Raw genomic sequence first — 16,638 nt, forward strand, 5'->3', positions numbered from 1 at the left:
GATATCTTTCGCCGCCAAATTTGTCATGGCTGACCCTGTGTCCTCGACCCGCTGTGTACCGCAGAGATGAACGCCGTGCACCCAAAACCCTCCCCTCAGTATCCCATCCCGGAAAATGCAGGCCGACGTGTGCGTTGCCGGCCGTAGTCCGTCCAGCAGCCCGGTTTGACAAGACGCATCATGCCAGCAACTTAGCGACCGCCCCGATCGTCGCCGCCAATCCTCTCCAGGGCTTCCAGCATGACGACTGAGTTTCCGCGGATGACCACCATGCCAAGCTTTACTTTCTCTCCGTTATCCTTTTCCTCGACGGCGTCGTCTAGCACAATGTTGAGAAAGACCTGAACACCGTCAATTTCTGCCATTCATCAATATTCTGAGGCGGTCGTACATCGTATCCACGAAGAACGCCAAGGACCTTGCGGCTGCCGTTCAGCTGGACGAACAGGCGCTTGTCGAGGTACTGTTGCAGTGCGACGGGTTAGCATTGAACGAGTGGAGAGTAGGGTGCTTGGGGATGTTGTAGAATTCCTAGCAGTAAGGTTTCTCTAACTGTGGTTATTTGATGAAGAAAACATAACGCACCTTTTTGAGTTCCGGTTGTGCAGGCGCCATCTTGTTGTGCGATGCCGTCTGTCGTTGGAGGGCAATTGTTGGCGATAGTCTCGCGGTCGGTGGATGCTCTGGCGCGCCCAAGCCTGGAAATCTAGAGGTCAGTGATGTCACGTGGGGTCTGATAACCACGATAAGCGACGCCAAACAACCTTGCCGGCCCGCTCTCGCTTCGAAGCCTCCAATTCCATCTTGACAGCTTCCGGTAACATTGCGAATCTTCAGCAACCCAGCAAAGAAACCTAATTTTGCGTGCAATAATGAGCTCATTCGGGCCGAAAAGGAAAGCGCGCATCATCCAAACATTTGACGATGACGGGGATAATGTGAAAGCGTCATCCAGCGCCGGCGACGAGGCGCAAAGCGACCGTAAGTTGTTGATTGCCACTGCCCAGACACTTCTCAGGCGCCCTCCGTTGCTGATTACCGGTTCTATAAAGAGCGAGCAAGCTGATGCGCTGCCGACAGAATCGGCGCCCCCAGGGCGCATCAAGTTCGGCCGTAACAAGCCCGCCAAATCCTCCGCGCTGCGTAAGAGCATCCACATCAACGATGACGAGAGCCAAGGAGGGTCAGCATCCACGACGGGCGGTGACAACGATGACGAGGATGGATCCAGTGCGCCGGTCGTTATTCGCCCCACCCTCGGCCGATCGAGCTCGACAAAAGTGAAACGGCGCCCGGCGTCATCCCGCCTCTCGTTCGGCCCTGGCGAGGGCGCAGCAGGCAAGGCCGACGATGATACCGGCGGGGCGGTCGTCAAGCCGTTTACATCGAAGAAGCCTCTTGGACAGCGTTTACTCGAAAACAACACGCTTCGCAAGTCGGCATCCCTCCAAAACTTGGCGGGCACCCTCCCCATGCGCTTCGGCGCCCAAGAAGAGGGACCGAAATACAGCAAGGAATACTTGGAAGAATTGCAGAGTTCGACCCCCAACACGCCACAAAACCTGGCATCCTTACAAATCCACGACGAGGATGAGATGGAGTTGGACCAATCCGAGCTGGAGGGCGCGTTAGTCGTGCAGTCTACAGACGTCGCAAAACCACAACCAATGCAAGGTGCCACAGCTCAGGTTCTTTCCGAAGCCGAAATCCGCGAGCGCAAAGAACGGCGGGCACGGTTAGCCAAGGAGGCAGATTTCATCTCGTTTGACGACGACGGGTCCGACAACGAGGAGCCCCAAAGCGGGCGGGTGACGATAGACTTCCCCAAGAAAAAGAAGGATTCCCGGTTGATAGCCGAGGACGAAGACCTCGGCGAAGGGTATGACGAGTTTGTCTCTGATGGGGGATTGGCGCTCGGCAAGAAGGCCGAGCGAGACGCGGCGCGGCGCCACAGGAAGGAGATGGCAGACCTGATCCAGGCCGCCGAGGACGGGTCTGACGCCGAGAGCGACGACAGCGAAGCCGAACGCCGAGCCGCATATGAGGCTGCGCAGCGGCGCGCGGGCATGGATGGACTACACCGGCCTGATGATGACCAGGACATGGACGGTGCCGGTGGGCCGGATGCTATCCCACGTATGAAGCCGCTGCCCAAGTTGAACGAGGTACTACAGCGCATGCGGGAGATAGTGCAGGGGCTAGAAAACGACGTTACACAGAAGCAAAGGAGGATAGGAGACCTTGAAAAGGAAAAGGAGGAAATCCTTGCGCGGGAGAAGGAGGTTCAGGAGATTTTGAACCAGGCGGGCGCCAAATACCAGGCTGTTGTAGCCAGCGCCGGCGGGAATGTGGGAGACGTCGCCCAGATGGTGACGCAGTCGCCTTCGAGACCATTCCCTCCAGGAATTGCAGGCGACTTGCCAGTGGAACGGGGTCTGGAGAGTTTTGGTGCGACACCTACAAGGCGGGATGATATCGAGATGGTTTGATAGGTGTCCGCGTTAATTGTGTAATGTTAAGTAGGTTTTCGCGTTCAGTGTGTAATGTTCAGTTGGCATGAGTTCCAACGCGGTAGAGGTGGAAAATATCCAAATACATTGTGATCTTGACTGTCTAGAACGATGAATTCAACCCGTATCTGCCATGCCGACGCCGATGACTATGGTACACCCCGAAACCTCCCAGCAAGCACTCACGCCTCCACGAGGGGGGCAATATCTGAACCCACAAACCCACAAACCCAGGGACAACATAAATGACAGTACAGCATACCCTCAACCCGTTGCAATTACTTCGACCTGCTGACGCCAGCACCAATGACACCAGGGAGCGTCTCCTCGCCAACGCTGAACAGCATGCTAATCGCAAACGACACGGCGCCCACAATTGTGATGGTGAAGCCGGCAAGCATCCAAAACTGCACGCTGATGTCCTCCTTCTGGCACATGTTGCCGCCCCACTGGATCGTCTTGCGGCCCTTGGTCTGCGCGCCTTCGCGGTCGACGAGCGAAGGCTTGCACAGGCACGCGAAGCAACTCGCTGGCGCCGTCTCGTCGGAGCTGCTAGCGTTGCCGCGGGCGTACTTGTCGACGCACTCGCCGTGGCCCGAGCACGAGTTGGTCCCGGTGGTGCAGCTCTTGAGCGACGGGAAGCACTGCGGGATGGCCTTGGTGCGGTGGGACCCGGACCCGCCGCCTGGCGCCGCAGGCGCGTTGGAGGGAGCGGCGGTGGTCTTGGGCTGGGTGTGGTCTTGGTCCGAGATTACCATCTCAGCGTCGCGCCGGCGGCGGAGGTCGAAGCCTGTTCCTGCAGCTGCGGCGCTCCAGTGGTTGAGCTTGGACGAGCGGCTAGATTCGGGCAGGACCACGAGCATGGCGTTGAGGTCGCCGTCGGTCACGAATTTATCCAATCGCGAGAGGTTGTCAACTAGCGAGTCGAATGCCTTTGGAGACTGTGTTATGGAGCATGTCAGCAAACTGGTGGAGGAACAACGGGACGGGGTGGCGTGGCTCACAGCTCGCAGGTCGTACTTGACCACTGAAGACGGGCCAGTCCAGCAGTCTACATCAAACGGGTTGATCGTCGCCGACAGATCGCATTGATGCGACGAGGCAACCCCCATATTTCGGAACAGTGCCATCAAATGGTTGTTGGCGGCGGCGGACGGGGGGTCGGAGATGGTGAAGGCGGTCTTCTGTCCCAATGTCTCTCTCAGCCGGCTGGATTGTTCGGCCGCAGCACCTTCAATGATAATGACGAGTTGAGAGGCATCGGTCTTGTCCGCCTGTGTAAACAGTGGTGCTGGGCTCTTGCCGAACCTCGCAAGGTGGTCAATCGCGGCTTCGGTGTCGATGGAGCTGGGGATGTCGCGCAGGTCGCTGCCGTATCGTTGCCTCGATGTCTGCTCATGGATATCAGCATTGGAACACAGTGCGCACAGGCAGCGGGCGGCAATTACCCTCTGAAGGAAGATGTGACGGGCGACTTCTTTGGGGATGCTCGGGATCTCGGTAGAAGCCTCCCATGGCGACTGGAACATGTAGACCTCTGCATCCTGCTGACCTGCAGCGGCAGCGAGGCCAGAGAGAGCGGCCGCTGTTAGGCCGGCGACGAGCCTCATGGTTAACAGCCGAATCCTGATGTCGTCTAAGTGTGGCGAGAGGCGGCAACGGGGGAAATGGAAGATACGGCGATAGTTAGTTGCAAGTCGACGGGATAGGTAGGTGACGAGTCTTGGTTGGCCCGCGTGCACCAGTTGATTGTTGGTTGCTGTTGCTTTCCAGGTTGCGACCCTTGCAACGGCGCAGCTGCACAGGTTCAAGGTGGTCTGTGCATGGGCGCCCACCCCACCCGCATCCCGGACCCACTGAACCACCACCGGGTCGGCTCTCCAAGACAGAAGAGTCCAAATCGAGGACAAATCGCGGCAGATAAATCCAGGTTGGACTCGAACAACCCCGCCGCCTCACGCCTGACGCCAACTCTCATCCGATCGAATACCTCTGGCAGGTTTACCGCTACTAGACGAGACTCAATAACTATCGCACATTTATCCCGGCAGCTGTAACCTCAGCGTGGTGTCCCCCCGCTCTTCCAACACCTAACCACGCCGAAATCTCGCGATCAGCCCTTCGTTCTTCGATTCCCCCTAGCGCTTCTCGACCCAGTCTTATAATTCGCTTCCCTTGGCCGCCGGGTTGGCGCGCCACAACCGACCGCTATGGCGCGCCTTCTCCGTCCGTTCCGGACGCTCTTCGGTTCGGCTAGGATGGCCGCTCGTCTGTCGGGTGGGCAGACGGTCCGTGTAGAAAGGGTCAAGATTAGGAAAGGAAGGCCAGCTACTTGGTTCTTGTAGGGATTTACCCTTGCCCTCCCACATTCTTCTTCCGCTGACCGCTGTCCGATGCAGAGGAACGGTGATCAAAGGTGTCATTGCCTACCAGTTAATTATGTTGTGGGTCACGCCGGCCGGGTCGCCTCACGATGACAAGACGGCCAAGCATCAAGACGATGACCCGGCCTTTATTCCACTTCCTTTGACGACGAAGATGCATCCCCCACAACCATATTCCAAAAGCAGCCCGGAATGGCAGGCATTCATCAAGTTGTCCAACGACCGTCAACAGCAGCGAAAAATCAGACGTAGGCCACCCCCTTTCCCCCGCTGCCCCCGGTTCAACTGCTAACGCGCCGTGTAGAGCACATAGCTCAACTCGTCATTGACTCCGCGTCGCGGAATGTCGTATTCACGGCCAGAGTGGGGAAACCTACGAAGATCACCAGATACTGGATCGATATCGATTACCCTTACGCGGCACCGCCTGTCTATGAGCGGACTGGGTACGTGGTGCTGGCTCCCGTTTCGTAACTGAAGGCTGTATTGCTAACATGAATGTCAGCATATTGGTTACAGATGATGCGATGTCATTGGTAACCGTGCCCTACGATTCATGGGTCGCAAAACGGATGGAGCGAGTCTTATGGCCAAAGCCGATGGCCCTCGGTTTCTGGGCTTTAGGCACGGCGGCAGTAAAGCAGACCTCCTTCGAGGTTGCAAAATATTTCGGTTTTGGTTCCGAGGAACCCGGGCGTGCCCAACCGCGGAATCCGGCGACTCCCCCTCCTCTACCTTCCGGCCCCGGTCCTGAGATACAGAAGGCGCTGCAGCAGATCCGCCAGCAAGCCACCAGACGACCTGAAGAGGTAAACGACCCCGGGTCCATGTCTTCCTCGGCAAATGCACCATCAGCCGCCTCTTCGACGCCGCGTAACAAACCTATGCCTGTGCCGGAAAAACCGACCGTCGGCCAGAACAACCAGGATACGCCCGTTCAGAAGACGTGGCTTCAGGAGATGGTGCTTTCTGTTGCAACATCCCAGCCCTGGAAACAATTAAAACAAACCTACTCTAAGGAGCAACGGCCAATCTGGTCTGATCCGCCTCGAGGATCCGTCTGCATCTCGGGACTCGTTGAGTTGGAAACGCCCAAGGCTTACGTCCTTCTAGACGTCATAACGTGGTATGACCTGAAGACCAATGCCCGCGCCCCTGGAACAACGGCGGTATACTTTCGGAAAATCCGCCAGAGGCCACAATCGTCTTAATTGCGGTATGTACGGTCGGTCGCATTCAGGCCTTCTTTTATCTCGGGGTTGACCATTTTCATTTTCTCCGACATGGAGCAGGCGTTGGGCATAGGGACTAGGGACTCTCCCAGAACGATAAACCGGGAAGCAACAGGCGGCGGCATGGGCGTTTGTAATCGAGATACCATAGAAACATTAGTCAAGAGCGAAGCCAGAAGGTGAGCTCTCTCACAGCGATGCAAGCATGGATTTATAAATCTGGCGGGATCACCAATAAACCACCAGCTTCACCCTTCCTCCCATATCGCTTTGCACCGCATTGGCCCGGACCCACTTTACCGACCCGGCGACCGAGTGGGTCCATCCTTCCGGGAGCCGGCGCCGGATCACTTGCACCAGCATCCTCTGCCAAAAAAAACCGGACTCGAAAGGGGAGCAAAACCAGAAAAGGAAAACCAGAAAAGGAGCCAGAACAGAAGCCAGAACAGAAACAAAAAACTAGAAAGAAACTAGAAAGAAACTAGAAAGAAACTAGAAAGAAACTAGAAAGAATCCGGGAAAGAATCCGGGAAAGAATCCGGGAAAGAAAAGATGTAAGGGAAACCAAGCAAAATAAATCAGATAAAAGAAATTGGGTGAGACTTTGGGCTTCCAAATCGCTTTCTTTCCCTCCTGGCCAAACGTGCACCGGGAGTTTGGCTTTTGTTTTGCCTATGGGGTGACCGGCCTGAGACCGGTACTCTTACCACGATTCTCTCCGAACGGCCAACTCACGTCTTTTCTGACGCATGCTTTGCGCGACATTTATATCCAGATGCAACTTATCACACCGTTCTTGTAGCCTACCGCAGAAAGGAAAGGAAAACTGACCATGCAACGCAGAATTTCACTCCCAGCATGGCATGGCCCCTGATCCACTGAAGGGCAATCGTCATATCATGGCACTCCAGCGGTATCCGCCTCATCATTGACGTGAACTGAAACAACACAGCAAATTTTTGCGCTTAGGAACCTCGCAATCTCCTGTCGGCACGGCGTCTCGGGAGGCTCCGGGAAGCCGGGCTCCGACCACTCTTGGCACGGGGCGAGCCGACACATCTCCCGCTGATCAGTACTAAGACTCCTGTTGATCACCACCTCCGACCGAATGTCCTTTCCGCTTGCCCGTATCACTATCTCGAAACTCCCCACGCCTCAGCTCACGGATAATGAAGCGTATCTCCAGACCCCTGGGCAGGCGTCAGGTTTCGGCATGTCTTACTACGTCGGGCTCCGGGAGCGGCGAGTACTCGAGATTAGGATGTAGGGTTGCCATTGTCCTTGGCTGCGTAAATATGGAGCGTAGCCTCCCATTCAGATATGTCTTTTTCAAAAAGCCAAGAGCCAAGCGCTTCCAAGATCAATAGTCATGGAGACACAGCCAACACCTCCCCAGCTGCCGAGCTGCCGTACAGGATCGACCCATAACGACTCAGACGGAAAACCGCATCATGAAAGCCAAGTCGGGAAACATGGTCTGCTGACACCTGTCTCTGATCTCTTAACACCCTCCTCGTCGAGGTCGAGCACGGTGGTGGAGGACGTCCATAACGCATCACAACCCCCGGCTCGGGATTTGAGACACGCGGCGAAGCGACAGCTTGACAAGTTTACATCCATATTCTCCCGGGAGGACGACCACATCACCAACGCGCCGGTAAAGAGTTCTGAGACCGATCTGTCCGATGACGAAAAGCCGAGGCCACCGACAGATCAAAAACAACAGGATGGTCCCTCAGAACCGCCTTACCATGTCTTTACGACACGAAAGAAATGGGAACTGGTCTATATCGTCTCCCTGGCAGGGCTGTTTTCGCCGCTGTCAAGCAACATCTACTTCCCCGCCCTAGGAGACATCGCCGAGGTGAGTTTCAGTCCGGACTCACAGCCCTGGCTGTTGGTCTAACATCCATAGGATACCGAGACAGACATCGCCTTGATCGCGCTCACTGTGACTGTGTATATGCTGGTCCAGGGCGTGGCACCATCCTTCTGGGGCCCGCTGAGTGACACCCGTGGGCGGAGAATTACATTCATTGGCACTTTTGCCGTCTATCTGGTCGCCAATATTGCTCTGGTATTCAGCGATGAGTTTGAAATGTTGATGGTGTTCCGGGCCATCCAGGCTGCCGGGAGTGCAGCTACCATCTCGGTTGGTATGTCAGCCACCTACCTAACCATGTGCTTCAGTTGTGAATAGATGACTGACGAGTGGCAGGCGCTGGTGTGATTGGCGATATCACTACGGCAAAAGAACGCGGCGGGTTCATGGGCAGTTTCGGCGGCAGTAAGTAATCCCTCCACGCTTGCGCTCGTTGTGGTCCTATGCTAACGACAATTATCCCTACCCCAGTTCGCATGCTGGGCCAAGCCGTTGGGCCTGTCATCGGTGGGATTGTCACGCAGTTTTTCGGATTCCACGCCATCTTCTGGCTTCTCTTTATTATGGGCTCTGTCGCTCTCATTCTCATCGTCCTGTTCCTCCCCGAAACGCTCCGCCGCATCGCCGGCAACGGGAGCGTGCCACTCGAGGGACTCAACCGCCCCATAATCTACCAACCCCTGAAACAGTACTGGGAGGACAAACCACACCCCGAGCAGGCCTCACAAGAAGACCCCCCTCGCGTCACGCTCGGCTCCATCCTCTCCCCCCTCCGCTTCCTCTTCGAAAAGGACGTCTTCTGCACGCTCCTCTTCGGCGCCGTCGTCTACACCATCTGGAGCACGGTAACCTCCTCCACCACCGCGCTCTTCCAACCCCGCTACGGCCTCAGCGACCTCGAAGTCGGCCTGGCCTTCCTGCCCAACGGCGCGGGCTGCATCGCAGGTTCTTGCATCACGGGCCGGATCCTGGACCGTGACTACAGCATCGTGGAAGCGCAGTACCGCGCGGCGCGGGGCCTGCCCGCCGACGCCGAGGTCGGCGGTAAGAAGACGGCCGACTTCCCCGTCTCGCGGGCGCGGCTGCGCTCGGCGTGGTATCAGGTCGTGTTGTTCGTGCTGGCCGTCGGCGGGTACGGGTTCTCAGTTGACAGCCCCCTGCTGGCGTCGGTCGAGGGCATGGCCGTGCCGCTGGTGCTGCAGTTTGTCATTGCCTTCACGGCCACGGGGCTGTTTACCCAGAACAGCGCGCTCATGGTGGATTTGTACCCCGGGGCAAGCGCCAGCGCGACGGCGGTGAATAACTTGATTCGTTGCGCGCTGGGCGCGGCCGGGGTGGCGGCGGTGCAGTTTATTATTGATGGGATTGGGGAGGTGGCCACGTTTCTAGCGTTTGCCGGGCTGACGGTTGGGCTTACGCCGCTGCTGTGGCTTGTGTGGGTGTATGGGGACCAGTGGCGGATGGCGAGGGTCGAGAGGCTCGGGAGGGAGGAGAGGGAGGCGAAATGTGCTGATGGGGGTGAGGGCGGTAAGGACGGCGGGATGCAGTGAGGTGAGGGTTAATATTTGGGTTCTAATCGGGACTGGAGGGTTGGTGTGTTTCAGCGTCTATTAATATACGAACTTATGTCATGGGAATCTGGTTTAAAATAGTATACTTCAACAGCTAGATATCGCTGCCATTGGCGTCCTAATATCGAAGTTTGCTTGTCTCCAAGGAAGTTCATGATTTCTAGCTTCGCCCCCCGACTACTTGCTCCCTCGGCAACTTGACTTCGAGGACACATACATCATCAATCTCATCCCGCTCTTTGGCCGAGTTCTTCCGATCTTCAGCTCGTATGCTGTGCCAGTGAAGTACCACCCGTGGCCTTGCTAGCCGGGAACTCCACATGCTGGGTTAACATAAAGACTGGAGCTTGTACGAAGTACACGTGTACCGCCAATGATTAGGTACCTATCTTAGAATGCCAACACTCCTATATGCTATGATCCTTCCATGTGCGGCCGTGGTCAACGCACATCCGAATGAAACCCACCCTTCGAAATTCATAGATAATTAAATCGATAATCACATAATAGTACAGATGTTCAGTAGTCGAGGTCCTTATTTATGGATTTCTTTTCGGATGCAGTGTTTCAGCCCTTTGTTCTTTGCCCCGGTGGATCAAGTGGTATGTTCTACATAAAGTTTGGGGACGAAGAGCAACTTGAAGAAATATCAGCAAATTATTTGTGGGAAATAGTTTATAGCTCCTGGAAGATGCTGCTTGAAGTTACTTTCCAGCTCCAGGAACCCCGACTGCCTGACTGGAATGCCCCCTGCCTGGACATGAACATGAACATGGCGCAAGTTAGCCCGAGGATCAGCAGCGAGAGGAGGAACATTGACCTCACAGTGACGGCAGTCAGGGCTCTTCCTAACATGGCGTTGTCGATCACTATTCTTGTTGGTCTTCACAAGGGAATTTCATGGCTTGCCGGAGGGGACTATTACCTCTACTGGTTCCTCGCCCTCTTCTGCTGGCGGTACCTGCGGTTTGTTGTCAACCTGGCCGCATTCTGGTGTTACTCGCCCTCACCTAAGCCCAGCAAACCCACTTACACGGCATCCAAGGATGTCACGGCAGTGATCCCCACTGTTACCACGGATTTGGAAACCTTCAAAAAGACACTCAAGTCTTGCGCGGCCAATGGGCCAGCAAAGATTATTGTGGTGACTGCTGGTGATGAGCTCTTCGTTGGAGCTTCTTCGTGTGTCGACACAGTCAGCTCCGAGCATCCATCCATACAATTTGTGGTTGAAACGGCACAGGTCCCCAGCAAAAGGGGACAAATAGCCCTTGCTGTGCCGCATATCGAGACCGACATCACGGTTTTACTTGACGATCACGCCTCCTTGGAACCACGCTATCTCGAGTCTCTGCTCTATCCATTTGAAGATCCATCAGTGGGTTTGGTTGGCACCAACAAGCGCGTCCGGCGTAAGGAAGGTCTGAATCTCTGGGGCCGGATCTGGAATATGCTCGGCGCAACTTATCTTTGCCGACACAACTTCGAGATTCGTGCCACCAACACGGTGGACGGCGGGGTCTTCGTTGTTTCCGGCAGGTGCTGCGCCCTACGCACTGAGATCCTGCGGCACCACGAATATCTTCCCCGCTACACTAATGAGAGATTCTTTTTCGACATGTTCGGCCCCCTGAACCCAGACGATGACAACTTCACCACCCGCTTCGCCGTCCGGCACGGTTGGAAGATCAGGATTCAGTACACCGAAGACTCTGTAATGCACACGACAATCGGAGTCGACGCATCTGCGCACATCAAGTTCTTAGGCCAATGCAAGCGTTGGGCGCGGACAACTTGGAGATCCAACCTCTGCAGTCTCATCACGGAACGTAGCGTATGGGCATCCCAACCGTACTGCGTCTACGCCGTCTATCTGACGTCGCTAACCAATTTCGCTGCCGTCACGGATGGCCTGCTCGTCTACCTCTTCACCCGGTCCTCCGCATACACCTCCACCGTCGTGCTGGGAGGTTTGGTAGGTTGGATTCTCTTTACCAAGGTCGTCAAGGTGTTTGACTACTTCCGCCGTCATCCCCAGGACGTCGTTCTCTTTCCAGCCTATCTCCTATTTGGCTATTTCCACGGCTTGATCAAGCTCTGGGCCCTGCTGACATTTTGGGACTGCGCTTGGAGCGGGCGAAATTTGGCACAGATCAAAATCACTAACAATCACCAATCACCGTGGACATCCAGGAAAGGGATCCTCTTTAAAGCGTGACCGAGAATCAATCAAAATGAAGGTGCGATCCAGGTCAAATTTCGACGGGTCACCGCCCAAGCCAAGTACATGTAGCTGGCGGGGGCCTGAGGTATTCTCTCGGTGGGCGAAACGGATATTATCGAGGGTATTCCTGGAGTGTGACGGGAGTGGAGGAAAACTGGGGAAGATGGATACTGACCAGGGAGTGTCAAGTTCGTTAGTTATATGCAATAGCGGCGTTCTAGACTCCGAACGTTCAGATGATGACGACGCCTTGACTTTAACAGACCCACAAAGTTTCCAATCATCTTCCCTAAGTATTTAAAAGACTAACTTCATCATGTTCCACGGCGCATTGCTTCTTCCCTTACACTAAAGTCTCAACCTAATCGAAACGAAGCGGCCAGCACAGTAAAGTAGACCAATTTATCTTCATGGATTTCAAAACCAAAGAGCAGAACACCCCCCCGAGGGTACGCAACACACCCATCATTCCCATCATGGTAGACCACTACTACCTCTTCTTAAACCAGCGGCACAAGGACGCCCATCTCATCCACCTCTGCAGCGAGGCGCAATGGGCTGACCAGACGATGGTCATTTTCACCCAGTCCATTTCCGAAACACGTCGGGTCTCTCGTCTACTTGACGCCATCAAGATAGGCGCCGTTTCTCTCAGCTGCGATCTGTCTCCATCAGAGCGAGCAGCTTCGTTAGGCAAGATCCTCCGCAAGGAGTGCTACATCATTGTAACAACCGACGTCGCGGCCAATCTTAGCCCCATCCCAAAGGTCAACCGCATTATCAACCACTGCCTTAACTGAAAGTTTACTTCGCAGGTATATACCCGACGTGCCAGTAATATAGGTCATACCGGTACTTGGGGTCAGGTCCTTACCTTGGTTACACAGTAGTAAGTTGAGCCAAGTTCCAAAGTTCACGAATCGCCCCAGCCGTTGTAACATATATTTATAGCGATTTGGAAACGCGTATGCGTCTTGAGAAGGACGTGGCCCTGAAGGAATATACCATCCCCATGGATATCGTCATGTCTTGTAAAAGACAAGTCGATGAGGCTAAATATGAGGACCCCTCGTTGATTGAGGGCCTCTTTCTAATAACCAGGAACCAAGAGTAAGAGGGAAAGTCTCGGATTGTTAGTACCATTATGGTGAATTGGGGCGTGGGCTTCTCGTGGTGGCCAGAGGGTGGAACTTCCTTTTCCTATTAGGCAGTTTTTTGTTTTGTTCTCCGCTTGGGCGGCATGTACTTGAACAAAACCTTAGGGCTTAAAGGGGCATGCCAACCAGACATCACTGCCATTACACATCCTTGTATCGAAGTTTACACCGCTTGGTCGGTCCTGCTCTTACCTTGCCCCACCCTCGCACTTGCTACTACTGAGCGATTGTGAGGAAGGTTGGGCTTGATTCACGGCAGGTGGTTTGTTAAATTTTGAGTTGGCAGCCGCTTATCGACTCCTTGCGCTGTCGTTTTCTTTACTTGAGACATTTACCACTCCAGCAGCAGCAGCAGCACGCCATCACCACCAACACCAATAACTCTTAATTCTAGGCCTCTTAATTCTAGGCCGCGAAGGTTCACAGCAGCTCCCCGTCGCCGTTCTCGGTGTGTTGCTAAGCCCGTGCTACGCACCCAATTCGCTACCGTCCGTGACAGGTTTTGGGACGCCTCAGCTACATCGTGAGTGTAAACCCGATGTTCCCATAGTGCGAGTTAACACGCTAACTAAGCAATACCACAGGAACGCCGACCGGAACAACACCACGCTGTACTCGCCGTGCTAGCGGCGCTAGACGCCCTAGAGCGTGGTTTAGGCAATTGCTGACAGGAGCACATCAATCTTGGTGCCTGCAAGCGCGTCTTGTAGTGTCCACGGCTTCGGTAACTGCAAACGCCTCCCGCTCGAGAGTAACCGCCCACCCCTCATCGAGCACCCGGCCATACCAGACGGCCAAAGGTCCTGGCATCACCACCAGGGACGGTTGCCCGGCCCAGCAAGGATCATCATCAATCGCTATGATCATTCGTCCCCCGAGGTCATCTACCATGACCCGATGCAGCCGGTGGAGGATGGTACTCATGGTAACAAGTACAGGCCCTTTTGAAAGGCGAACTATCGGGGGCGGCGGGAGTGAATACATCTTGACTTCTCCCTTGACTCTGTGATCGATCCCTGCTAACGCTGAACTACGTCTTCTTCATCACAGACCTCAGGGCCAAACTCTCGATGCTCACCACCTTCCCATCCGCACCCACATCAAAAATAAACTGATCCAGCGGTTGCGTCCCATATACAACCCCCGTAAACGACACCCACGTACCACAATCGGTCGAAAACATATTGTTCGTCCTCGCCGGCAGGTTAAGATCCTCAAACACGGCCTTGAACGCGACCCTCTTGCTCCCGTCCTCCCTCACCGTCTCCAGCCCGGTAGGATACATCCTCACGCTCGGCTGCACCGGCGAATACCCGCCCTGCATCACCACCGCAACCGTCTTCATATCCGTCCCGTTGCTCACCCAATTCTCAACCCCCAACCCGGGCCGATCCGTCTGAGTTGACAGCCGTAGCGACGTATTCCGCGTATCATCCACGTACTCCCCGGAGAACTTGGCCTCGGCCTGCTCGCGCGCGGCCGCCTCCAGCGCGGGCACCAGCTGCGCGCCCAGGATATCCGCCACGTTGAAGTTGCTGTTCCCCGGGATGCCCTCGCCGGCGTGCAGCACGGCAAAGCCCACGTCGTAGTCCGGCAGCAGCACCAGCAGCGACGAGTAGTAGCCGATCTGGCCGGCCTTGTTGAAGGCGTCGACCACGTGCTTGCCGTTGGCGTAGGGCACCACCACCCGGCGCACGCCCCAGGGATAGCCGACACCGGCCACGAGCTCCGAGGACATGGTCGCCGGCCGCAGCCAACGGCGGGTGAGCACGGGCGGGAGAAGGGTGGAGCGCATGATGGCGCGGCCGAGGGTCGAGATGTCGGATATCGAGGAGTACATGTTTCCGGCGCTGGGGTGCGGTGATGAGTCAGTCAACCATTGTTGTCGGGGAAGGAGGGTGGACTTACGGATTTTCATCCCCTAGTTGGTAATTCCATCCGGATTTGTTTTGGACGCCGGGAATGATGCCCTCCTCGACCGGCGGGTCTCGGTAGTAGGTATGGTCTAGGCCGAGGGGACGCAACACACCCGCCTCCACCATCGACTGGAAACTCTTGCCCTTGATGGCCTCGAGCGCGTACGCCAGGATTTGATAGCCGGTGTTGGTATATGCGGGGGTGGTAAACGGTGCGAATGACGGGTATGCTCGGAGCAAGCCAGCGAAGAATTCTGTTAAATAGCCCGTTGTTAGTATTCTTATAGACTCATATCTTGCATCAAACACTCCTGAGCTTACCAGTCCTGTTGCACTGCGGCCACTCTCCGCATTTCGGGAGCAAGGGGTCCGAGTCCTCCAGGGGCGGAAATCCCAAACCCACCGCGTCAGTCTGGTTGAATTCTTGAGTTACCTCGCTCATTAGGCCATCTCAACACTGTCAGTTCTTTTCTCGGGAAACCCTTTCTCTTGCGGACTCACAATCTCGAATGGCCCCGGATAGCTGCCCCGCCAGCGAGCCGATGGTCACCTCATCCCATGGTACGTTTGCCACAGGATCTTCCTTTGCCTTGTCCGCAGCAGCAGCCAGCTCTGGGATGTACTTGGTAATCGGCTCGTTCCACTTTACATCACCGTCCTGCACCAGCCATGTGTAAACGGTAAAGACCTTGGTGAGGCTGCCCAGACGATATACGGCGTCAGGGCCGGCTTTTTTGACACCGGATGTATTGGTTGCTGCTGCGAGGGAAGCGGCTGTGTGGTGCCAGCTGAAGATTGTTGGATTCTCCTTGTTCGTACTAAACACTTCAATGCTGTAGCTCGTCGTGTTGGAGCGGATGGCAGACGAGTTATTCTGGTCCCAGGCCGTGAAGGTGGCTGTGAGGTTGGCGATGGCGGCCTGTATCGCGGAACTCGTCTTGAAGTTGTACGGCTTCTCGTAGACTGGGCCCAGGGGAGGGCAATTGGGCCCTGCTAGCGCAACCGTGGCCGCGGCCACAGAAAGCAGAAGTGAAACCTTCATTGTTCGCTATAAGTTTTGTTATAGCGCAACTAGGTATACAAAATAAAGGTAAATGAAAATGCCCCCAGACTGACTCTCCTCGACAAGGGGCCAGGCCCGGCGGGAATTGCCGCCTTTATACCAATCCTTTTTCCCATTAGTATTAATCGGCCATTTCGTCCCTGCGAATCTTGCGCGTCAAGTAGCAACCAAGACCAGAATTGGAAGATGAAGGCCGTCCCTGCGTTTATGGCACATGAGGAGCAGCCCTTCGGGAGATGATCACGGCTCAGGGGTATGCCCAGATACATGGCTGCCACCCGGATACTTGGGAAGTATTGGGACGGAGCCTCCCGAGCCTTCTAGGGTAGAATGCAGAGCACTCGATAATCTCCGCTGTATTACCTACTCTATTATGCATGAATATAACTTTTAGGCGTGTTCGCCATGCGTTTGTGCTACAATCAGTCCTTTTGCTGCTGGCCCGCCTCGGAGTTCGGAACAGAACAATCAATAGGTACTTGCCGCGGCTCATTGCCTTGATTGACAGTGATTGTCGATCCATTCATAATAGAGTTCATGTTAATAGCTGACCCAGGACGGCTAAATCACACATATTGCTCTGCTCCAGGGATGCCAAGGATCTCTCTACCACCTGAGCATCATGCCCATCCGGGTAATTTCAAATCATGGTTATCAAGTTGAGAATTCGAGTGAAAGCCCTTTTTGGGTGGTTGACAA

The 16,638-nt window shown here is 55.2% G+C and overlaps 8 protein-coding genes across 8 annotated transcripts; 5 read left to right on the forward strand and 3 right to left on the reverse strand.

The window, feature by feature from the left end:
• Positions 1 to 21: 21 nt before the first annotated feature.
• Positions 22 to 705, reverse strand: F5144DRAFT_84646 (uncharacterized protein). The gene is made up of 3 exons (XM_066793465.1): positions 586 to 705; positions 392 to 463; positions 22 to 341 (listed from the first exon to the last, which is right to left on the reverse strand). Exons 1-3 carry the CDS (start codon positions 613 to 615, stop codon positions 192 to 194), a joined length of 252 nt encoding a protein of 83 aa, XP_066649673.1. The 5' UTR covers positions 616 to 705; the 3' UTR covers positions 22 to 191.
• Positions 706 to 808: 103 nt separating this feature from the next.
• F5144DRAFT_559268 (nineteen complex-related protein 2-domain-containing protein) lies at positions 809 to 2,596 on the forward strand. Its single transcript, XM_066788133.1, has 2 exons — positions 809 to 981; positions 1,081 to 2,596. The coding sequence occupies exons 1-2, from the start codon at positions 873 to 875 to the stop codon at positions 2,487 to 2,489; spliced, it is 1,518 nt and encodes a 505-aa protein (XP_066649674.1). The 5' UTR covers positions 809 to 872; the 3' UTR covers positions 2,490 to 2,596.
• F5144DRAFT_626290 (uncharacterized protein) lies at positions 2,597 to 4,276 on the reverse strand. Its single transcript, XM_066792258.1, has 3 exons — positions 3,959 to 4,276; positions 3,515 to 3,901; positions 2,597 to 3,451 (listed from the first exon to the last, which is right to left on the reverse strand). Exons 1-3 carry the CDS (start codon positions 4,118 to 4,120, stop codon positions 2,789 to 2,791), a joined length of 1,212 nt encoding a protein of 403 aa, XP_066649675.1. The 5' UTR covers positions 4,121 to 4,276; the 3' UTR covers positions 2,597 to 2,788.
• Positions 4,277 to 5,048: 772 nt separating this feature from the next.
• Positions 5,049 to 6,105, forward strand: F5144DRAFT_589615 (uncharacterized protein; the record flags this gene model as incomplete). Its single annotated transcript, XM_066790068.1, has 3 exons — positions 5,049 to 5,118; positions 5,199 to 5,340; positions 5,400 to 6,105. 3 exons carry the CDS (start codon positions 5,049 to 5,051, stop codon positions 6,103 to 6,105), a joined length of 918 nt encoding a protein of 305 aa, XP_066649676.1.
• Positions 6,106 to 7,218: 1,113 nt separating this feature from the next.
• Positions 7,219 to 9,558, forward strand: F5144DRAFT_525276 (major facilitator superfamily domain-containing protein; the record flags this gene model as incomplete). Its single annotated transcript, XM_066786801.1, has 4 exons — positions 7,219 to 7,990; positions 8,042 to 8,282; positions 8,345 to 8,413; positions 8,480 to 9,558. Exons 1-4 carry the CDS (start codon positions 7,496 to 7,498, stop codon positions 9,556 to 9,558), a joined length of 1,884 nt encoding a protein of 627 aa, XP_066649677.1. The 5' UTR covers positions 7,219 to 7,495.
• A 793-nt stretch (positions 9,559 to 10,351) lies between these two features.
• Positions 10,352 to 12,050, forward strand: F5144DRAFT_504065 (nucleotide-diphospho-sugar transferase; the record flags this gene model as incomplete). The annotated part of the gene is made up of 2 exons (XM_066786428.1): positions 10,352 to 11,554; positions 11,713 to 12,050. The coding sequence occupies 2 exons, from the start codon at positions 10,352 to 10,354 to the stop codon at positions 11,743 to 11,745; spliced, it is 1,236 nt and encodes a 411-aa protein (XP_066649678.1). The 3' UTR covers positions 11,746 to 12,050.
• Positions 12,051 to 12,164: 114 nt separating this feature from the next.
• F5144DRAFT_609146 (uncharacterized protein) lies at positions 12,165 to 12,603 on the forward strand (the record flags this gene model as incomplete). The annotated part of the gene is made up of 2 exons (XM_066791617.1): positions 12,165 to 12,252; positions 12,313 to 12,603. The coding sequence occupies exons 1-2, from the start codon at positions 12,214 to 12,216 to the stop codon at positions 12,601 to 12,603; spliced, it is 330 nt and encodes a 109-aa protein (XP_066649679.1). The 5' UTR covers positions 12,165 to 12,213.
• Positions 12,604 to 13,416: 813 nt separating this feature from the next.
• F5144DRAFT_639392 (beta-lactamase/transpeptidase-like protein) lies at positions 13,417 to 15,918 on the reverse strand (the record flags this gene model as incomplete). The annotated part of the gene is made up of 6 exons (XM_066792711.1): positions 13,417 to 13,443; positions 13,717 to 13,916; positions 14,125 to 14,810; positions 14,869 to 15,130; positions 15,198 to 15,288; positions 15,427 to 15,918. 6 exons carry the CDS (start codon positions 15,916 to 15,918, stop codon positions 13,417 to 13,419), a joined length of 1,758 nt encoding a protein of 585 aa, XP_066649680.1.
• Positions 15,919 to 16,638: the final 720 nt, after the last annotated feature.

Source organism: Chaetomium tenue, assembly GCF_020726465.1.
Source record: "Chaetomium tenue strain MPI-SDFR-AT-0079 chromosome Unknown F5144scaffold_1, whole genome shotgun sequence".
Lineage (NCBI taxonomy): Eukaryota > Fungi > Ascomycota > Sordariomycetes > Sordariales > Chaetomiaceae > Chaetomium > Chaetomium tenue.

Coding starts and splice junctions, on each gene's coding strand:
- F5144DRAFT_84646 (XM_066793465.1), bottom strand. CDS start 615: ATGGCGCCTGCACAACCGGAACTCAAAAAG. Junction 464..585: donor CACAACCGGAACTCAAAAAG/GTGCGTTATGTT, acceptor GCACTGCAACAG/TACCTCGACAAGCGCCTGTT. Junction 342..391: donor GCGTTCTTCGTGGATACGAT/GTACGACCGCCT, acceptor GACGGTGTTCAG/GTCTTTCTCAACATTGTGCT.
- F5144DRAFT_559268 (XM_066788133.1), top strand. CDS start 873: ATGAGCTCATTCGGGCCGAAAAGGAAAGCGCGCATCATCCAAACATTT. Junction 982..1,080: donor CGACGAGGCGCAAAGCGACC/GTAAGTTGTTGA, acceptor CGCTGCCGACAG/AATCGGCGCCCCCAGGGCGC.
- F5144DRAFT_626290 (XM_066792258.1), bottom strand. CDS start 4,120: ATGAGGCTCGTCGCCGGCCTAACAGCGGCCGCTCTCTCTGGCCTCGCT. Junction 3,902..3,958: donor GTCACATCTTCCTTCAGAGG/GTAATTGCCGCC, acceptor ATCCATGAGCAG/ACATCGAGGCAACGATACGG. Junction 3,452..3,514: donor TCAAGTACGACCTGCGAGCT/GTGAGCCACGCC, acceptor TCCATAACACAG/TCTCCAAAGGCATTCGACTC.